The 7,280-nt window shown below is 46.8% G+C and overlaps 1 protein-coding gene across 1 annotated transcript; it reads left to right on the forward strand.

Moving 5' to 3' along the window:
- The first annotated feature begins 1,960 nt into the window (after positions 1-1,960).
- Positions 1,961-3,046, forward strand: GPR88 (G protein-coupled receptor 88). The gene has a single exon (XM_009809642.2). The coding sequence runs from the start codon at positions 1,961-1,963 to the stop codon at positions 3,044-3,046; it is 1,086 nt and encodes a 361-aa protein (XP_009807944.2).
- Positions 3,047-7,280: the final 4,234 nt, after the last annotated feature.

The raw sequence follows: 7,280 nt of genomic DNA on the forward strand, positions 1-7,280 counted from the left end.
CTCTACTGGGTCTATGATTCTGTGGCTACTGCCTTATGAAACTTAATCGCTTTATGAAGCTTTTTGGTTAGGGAGGTATTTCTTATTACAGATTTAGAGAATATTTTTCAACTACAGTACTGCAGAAAGAGGAGGATTTTAGTTTCTATAATAGCTGTTCTCTACTGACAGCTAAACAATGAAAGGCCTCAGAAGGTTTGACACTTGATTAGATCTACACTGTAAAGTGCAGCATGCAAAAAATATGGTAATTAAGGGCCTGATCAAGTAAATCACTCAGGTTATGTATTTAACCTTAAGCATATGAGCAATCTAATTAAAAAAGAACATAGATATTAATGTTTGTAACATACACGTTTGGATCAATAGTCTATCGATTGCAAACATAAGCCTTTCTGTCAAATAAAAGATGTGTTACGTTGCAACAAAATAATCCATTGACCCACACAAATTAACTTCATTATCTTAAAGAATTTATATTGTAAATATAATTACATCCTAATATATTATTTTGGTATTGTCATTTGTTAGCATTGTGAGTTTAACAATATCTAGAAACACCCTATAAAGATAGCTTTGGTCAATATACAGGACATACCTTACAAGCTGAGATTGCTTACTTCTGTAGCCCACATATAACCTAGCTGTAAAAGCAGTTTTTCTCCTAAACTCGCCACCAAATTAATCAGCATTCTTTTTCTGGAAAGCTTTTGAGAGGAAATCTAAATTCTCTTACTCGGTTTCTTACTAAATCTTGTCCAGGGTAAGGAGTTAACATCTTGTCCCCGTTTGAGTAAGGCCCTGTAGAGTTCCTGGGAGAATCCCACTACTAACCCTTCTCCATTCGGGAAGGGACTCTTAAGCCCTACTCTTCAACCGGCTTTTAGTCCGCCTAAGAACCTGTCACCCAACTCTGCGCAAACTTGTGCTCTGAATTAATTTTGGGGCGAGACCATTTCAAACGCTATGCTGATTCTGTTTTATCTGTGTACTTACTGACACCAGCATTCACCTCCGGCAGGTTGGTGATGCAGGATTTCCTGCGGGCTGAGACAGGCTGAGTTTTATGAAGAAATGTACAATATGTAGATTGAGGACCAGCTTCCTCAAATAAGAAGTACTGTCTTACCAAGGATATGTGTATCTATCATGTTTGAAAGATTTAATTTGGAAAGTATATTGTTATTATAGACCAGTTCTAAAATTAACTTTAAGCTTGCAGAAGCATAGTGCACTTTCTCTTCACAAAAACAAGATCAGAAAAAAATCAGTTTAAGTGAGTGCCTAGCAGAGGAGTTTCTGCAGTAAATGGATTGTATTTTAGCCAAGTGACTGATACTGGTTTGAAAGCTTGCTGCAAATCAAAGCTGGGTTAGAACCAGGAAACTAGTAAGATAAAGAGAAGAGAGTCAGACTGTAGTTGCAGCATTTCTGGAGCATGATAGGGTTTGGGTTGGTTTTGTTTTTTTTTTTTCCTTCTTGATTTAACAAGTTGAAAATCTGCTGAATAATTCATGAAGAGTAGAAGGGCTGAATCTTCCTGGAATGATATACAGTGTACGTACTGTGGCACAGGAGAAACTGCAAAGCTTTGTATCGGTTGCTGCCGTTTCTGCTGCTGATTGCAAGGTGCTGCTGCTTGTGGCATTTTCACAGCTACAGAATCCTCAGTTGTGCTCTGGTCTGCTAACAGCTATCTGCTCCCTATGGACCCACCTTCGCTAACTACAATCTGTGGGATCTCTTGCTACCTGCCTGTCTTGGACATACCATTCTTTGGATTGTTACTGCGAACTGTGTTTTCTGGACCTTGCAGCTTATATGACTGGAACCTGTCTTAGAGTCCCTCAGCTGCACATCCTCCCTTGTGCTTGGTGGGGGACCTCTGCAGCAGGATCTTCTGACCCAGACAAGGATGGGATTTACAGGGAGAAGTCAAAACTGAGCTGCATTCAGCGAGATGCCCAACGCCTCTTCCTGGAGTGCTAGCTCGCCTCTGCTGCTGCTCTGGGAGGACTCCTCCGGGACCCGCATCTTCCTGTCGCTGCTCTATGCAGTCTTAGCTATCTCAGGGACTTTATCCAATGTAATGGTCATCTATTTAGTCTTCTCCTTCAAGAAGCTGCAGACAACCAGTAATGCCTTCATTGTGAACGGCTGCGCGGCAGACCTAAGCGTGTGTGCCCTGTGGATGCCCCAGGAGGCTGTGCTGGGGCTGCTGCCTCCCAACTCCTCCTCCCTTCGCTCAACAGAGTACCGGCTACTGCGAGGGGGGCTCCTCGGCCTCGGCCTCACCGTCTCCCTGGCCTCTCACCTGCTGGTGGCCTTCAACAGGTACGTGCTCATCACCAAGCTGCCCAGCGTGTACCAGGCCCTCTACCAGCGGAGGCACACGGGCTGCATGATCGGGCTCTCCTGGGCCCTCGCCCTGCTCCTGGTCCCGCTGCTGCCCGGGCTCTGGACCCCGGGCTCTGCCCAGCAGCCGCCCCCGCGGCAGACGGACGGCAGCTCTCGCTACACCGCCCTGCTCCTCGCCCTGGCCGTGCTGGGCCAGACCGCGCTGTTGCTCCACTGTTACCTGGGCATCGTGCGGCGGGTGCGGGGCAGCGCCAAGCGGGTCAGCGTCCTCAACTTCCACCTCCTTCACCAGCTGCCCTTCCCCGCCGCCCCGCCGCCGCCCCGCCGCGCCCAGCGCCGCCTCAGCAGCGTCTCCGTCCTGCTGCTCTGCTGCGTCTTCCTCCTGGGCACCCAGCCCCTGGTGTGGGTGAGCCTCCTGGGTTTCTTCCTGCGGCCGGCGCCGCCGGCGCTGCAGGCCGCCAGCTGGCTGCTGCTCTGCTCCCTCTCGGCCCTCAACCCCCTGCTCTACACGTGGCGCAGCGAGGAGTTCCGCCGAGCTGCCCGCTCCGTCTTGCCCCGCGGCGAGGGCCCCGCCGCCCCCTCGCGCCCCGCCGCTGCCGCCGGCCCCGCCGCCGCCCCGCCCTGCCCGCAGCTGCCGCGGCGCCGGGGGACGGCGGGCAGCGCCAGTGCCGCCGCCGCGCCGCGCTGAGGGGCCGCGGGTCAGGGCGAGGGCCCCCGGGCAGCCCGCGGCCCCCGCCCCGCCACCTGGCGGCGCCCGCGGGCCCGTCCCGCGCCGGGCGGGCGGGAACAGCCTCGTCCCCTCAGGTCGCTCCGCGCCCCTCCGGCCGGTGGTCACCCCGCGTCGGGGAGCCGAGCCGCCCGCCGGGCCCCCTCGCGAGGCCGGGTCCCCTTGCTGCTGCCACCCCAGCCCCCTCCCCGGTAGCGCTCCTCTCTTGTTACAGTCTCCTGTCGCTCCTTTCTGACTCCACGCACCTCTTTCCCGCTCACTCTTTCACCGCCCTGACAGGCAGCCCGAGGCTCTGGCTGCTTTTCCGGGGCACCGGGACAGGCGCTGGGGTGGGGGTCTCCTGCCCGCCCGTCAGCGGCGCGGCCCTCGCCGGCCCCTCGGCTCCGCTCCCGCCCACGGCAGCTTGCCCGTCCCCGGGTACCGGCCAGGACTCCAGCCAAAAGCGGTGGATTTAGAAAGCTGGGATGACTGGTAAATATGGCAACGTACGTAACTGGTGTTATGCTTTAAAGATTTCTATATGAGACAGGCACCTAGACAGCTCTTTCTGAGACTTACTGCAAGTTTGCTTTTAAAAAATCTGTGTAATTCTTTCAGCATTTTCAAGTAATTCTTTTGAAGTGAGCTCCCTGAACACAAGGTTCGCTTGTGAAGAACTGGCAAGTGTCTCATTACACACACGCACGCAAATAGACCGGGAACTGCTTCCTTTCCCCCAGGTTACCTCTCTCTGTGCTCCATGCAAGACCCTCCTTCGGGTTCCCCCTGGCAAACTTCCAGATGATGCTGTCTGTGAAAGCTGTTAAAAAGAATAACAGATACACCTTTGTGGTGATCTGCTTTGGATATTTTGTTTTGAAAGCTCTTTATACAAGGCCTGTTTTGACAAAGGCCTCTGCCTATGGTAATGTGCTTGATAAAATACAATGCAATATGGAGGCCAGTGTTTTCCGTCTAACCTTACCACCTGTTCAGGTACCAGTTTATTGGGTTTCTATTAAATACGTTATTGCTGAAGTGCAATTTCACAGCCTCTGCTAAATATAAAATGACATATTCTGTGTGGCATTTGGAAAGGCGGCAGCTTCTCACACTGAGGCTGATGAGGGAAACAAACTGCGGTGGTGAGTGCTGCAGCCTCATTCCTCCCAGGAATAGACCTAAAATCCTTGTGTTTCCTTCTCTGTTGCTTGACCACCTTCCTCCTCTTTTCCAACACAGTTGCTGTGGTTCTTGTGGTGATGATGCTTAGCACTCTGCTTGTCTTTCGGCACAAAAGGCTGGAAGAAGGTAGTTGTTTCCTGAATCCATGGGTATTGTTCGTTGAAACAGAACAGTATCACCTAAATTGTGCTGTCTTGAGAAGAAGAATGGACACACGGGAACATAGGAAAGTTCTTCGTGATAGGAGTTTGTTGCATTGGGCAGGTATTAATATGAGCTTGGCAGCTGTCATGAGGGTATTTGAATGATGGGACAATAACAAGGAAAAGACAAGCACAATGGGTATAACGCAAAAGGCCCTATGGCCGTATTTTATAATGCTCCACACTTTGCTCGCCTTACCTGATGAGGTTTGAGTTTCAACAGAAATTGCTTTAAGAGGAAGGGAAGAATTTCATTTTTTCCCAAGTCTAAGACCTGTTAGGCCTCTATGATACAGTGATGTACCTGAAATCCCCATACCAATATTTTGTTTTTCTAAATAAAAAAACTCACCGTCATCACAGAAAAGATTCTTCTTGAGGTCAGGATTTGACAAAGACAAGGAACCAAGGCCGCAAAAGGAAAATAATAAAAAAAAATTATCTTGACATCCTGAAAATGTATCAACATCCTGAAAAGAGCTTTAGCCACTTGCAAGGACCTGCGGAAAAGTAAGAGAAGTTTCCTAGAGTCTGAGGCTTACAGAGAGCTTCTTCCAGCATCAGAAAGATGGGAAGGGCTAGCAAGGAAACCTGAGCATACAAGATATGCAAGATTTACTTTTATCAACACTGTGCACATATCTTGGAGAGTGGAGGAGCTGCTATGTCCTTGTTGTAATCTCTCATCCTCATCACGGCAACTGTGCTTTTGCTAGCTTTGAGCAGCAAATGGAGAAGCAAAACTGTTCCAAGCACATCTATACCAATTCTGGAAAATATTCTGGATCACTGCCAAAATAAAGCTAAACCAAGGGCCACCCAGGGGTAAGACCCTGTTCTACTATAAAGTAATCCTTAGGCTGGACCCCACAAAAGAATGCACATCGCCACTTCCCACCATTGCTAAAGGAACTGAAGACACTTGGTAAAGCTCAGTACTGGGCCCATAACCAAAAGAACAAACTTTAAAATAAAAAATTAGACAACGTCCCCCCCTGTTTTTGGCTATGGAACATGTTAGTCTGGAAATAAAGCAATAACCTGTTGCAGAATTCAATGTCCAAACATCAGATAACTGGAACTTCTGGGCTTCTTCCTTGTAAAATAGCATGCAAGTTAAATCTTAAATGCCTGTATTTTATATAGACGACGTTTTAAATGCAAACATGTATAAAAAATGCTATCATGTACAAAACTCCAGTGAGCTATCCTTATGCTATGCATTAATTCCAGAGAACAGCTGGAAATCCCTCGGGCAGTTTGATGCAATTACATCTGACTGTAAATCTTTGACTGTTTTAATATACTCAGGTGACCTAAATAGCATTACTCAGAAAAGAATTTTAATTTAGAGTAATTAAGAAAGAGTAATTGTCTCAACTTAAGATCAGTTTCTCTGAGAAATTACTGCTCAGAAAAGTCCTGTATGCATTGTTCTACAGCCATATTCTTTGTATTTCCACATTGTAAATACTCCATGGTAAATTGCAATGGAAGCTCAGCTTAGCTCAACTTCTCCTGTCTCTGTGGTACTGCTTCTTGGTTGAGAAAATTGATCTGACTCTCAGTTTTTGGCATCTATGCTTTACTTTTACAGCTGATTCAAATGTGTCCACTGATAGTTTAATGGTGACTTTTCTTCAATATGAATTTCTGTCATGCCTAAATAACTAATTTACAGTCATGCTCAAACAACTAATTTACAGATGCAAGGGATATGTTGCCAATTGTGCTTTAAAATGTCTCAACCAAACAATCTTTCAAGAGGTTTAAATTAAGATGGTGGGAAATCCTGTCAGCAATTCAAGCGAGGTTCTCCTTTGCTCTGGTGCTGTGCCAAGCAAGTTGTCTGAGCACAGCCTGAAGCTGCCCTTCCTAGAATGGCTGGTTAGCTGGCTTCACATGTTAGATGAGGGGTGTGATCTCATTAAAGCGTTGGATTTATTATACAGTAGTGCAGATCAGCCGTGTTGTTCATGTGCAATAGGTGCCTATTCCTTTGCTATTTTCTCAGGGCTTCTGGAAACAAGAGCAGCTACGAGTTAGCAATAGGCTGGATGAATTGTGGACAGTTATACTGATGTAGCTTGAAAACAGCTATTTGGTGTGCTATGGCCTAAGTAAATCTGCCACTCAGTTTGTGGTTTGCCCATGCAGAAATACATGTGGGACCTGCTTTTTGAATGTAAAATTGTGATGCCTCAGAGTAACACCCTAAGGCAGAAATATGGTTATTTGTGAAAATTGTTTGCAGAGGGTGTTCATGAAGTTATAGTTTGGATTAAATCTTTTGAAGTTACCCTTAATTTAAGATAGTTGTAAAAAGCCATTGAACTGCTCTGTGGAATCAGGTAGCTACGATAATACGGGCCTCCAACAAAACTGGACAATCATTGCCCCAAAGCAAGCTGCGTAAAAAAGTACAGGCAGCAAAGTGAAGCTGGGAAAATATGACAAGAGGAGATAAAGACATCAGGACAGGGGCACTAACAGTGTGATCCTGAGAAACAACACAGAGGAAAGTCTGAAAGCCAAAAGAGGCCTGGGATTATGATGAAATAAACCATCTCAAATTATTTGATTCTTTATATATGTGAGGAAACACAAGTCTATGCGCTTCTTAATAAATAAAACCATGCAACTGTATTCTCAATTTCTTCTTTTAAAAAAGCATTCCATACACCAGCAAATTTTCTTTAACCTCTGGAGTCAAAAAAGGCTAAAGGTATGAATTGCATCAGCGTTCTTATAGAGACTGCATTCAACAGCATTACTGGACTTACAAACAGGGATAATATCTTAGCTAACCTCCAGATTCAGTCAGCCAT

Source organism: Gavia stellata, chromosome 10 (assembly GCF_030936135.1).
Source record: "Gavia stellata isolate bGavSte3 chromosome 10, bGavSte3.hap2, whole genome shotgun sequence".
Taxonomy (NCBI): domain Eukaryota; kingdom Metazoa; phylum Chordata; class Aves; order Gaviiformes; family Gaviidae; genus Gavia; species Gavia stellata.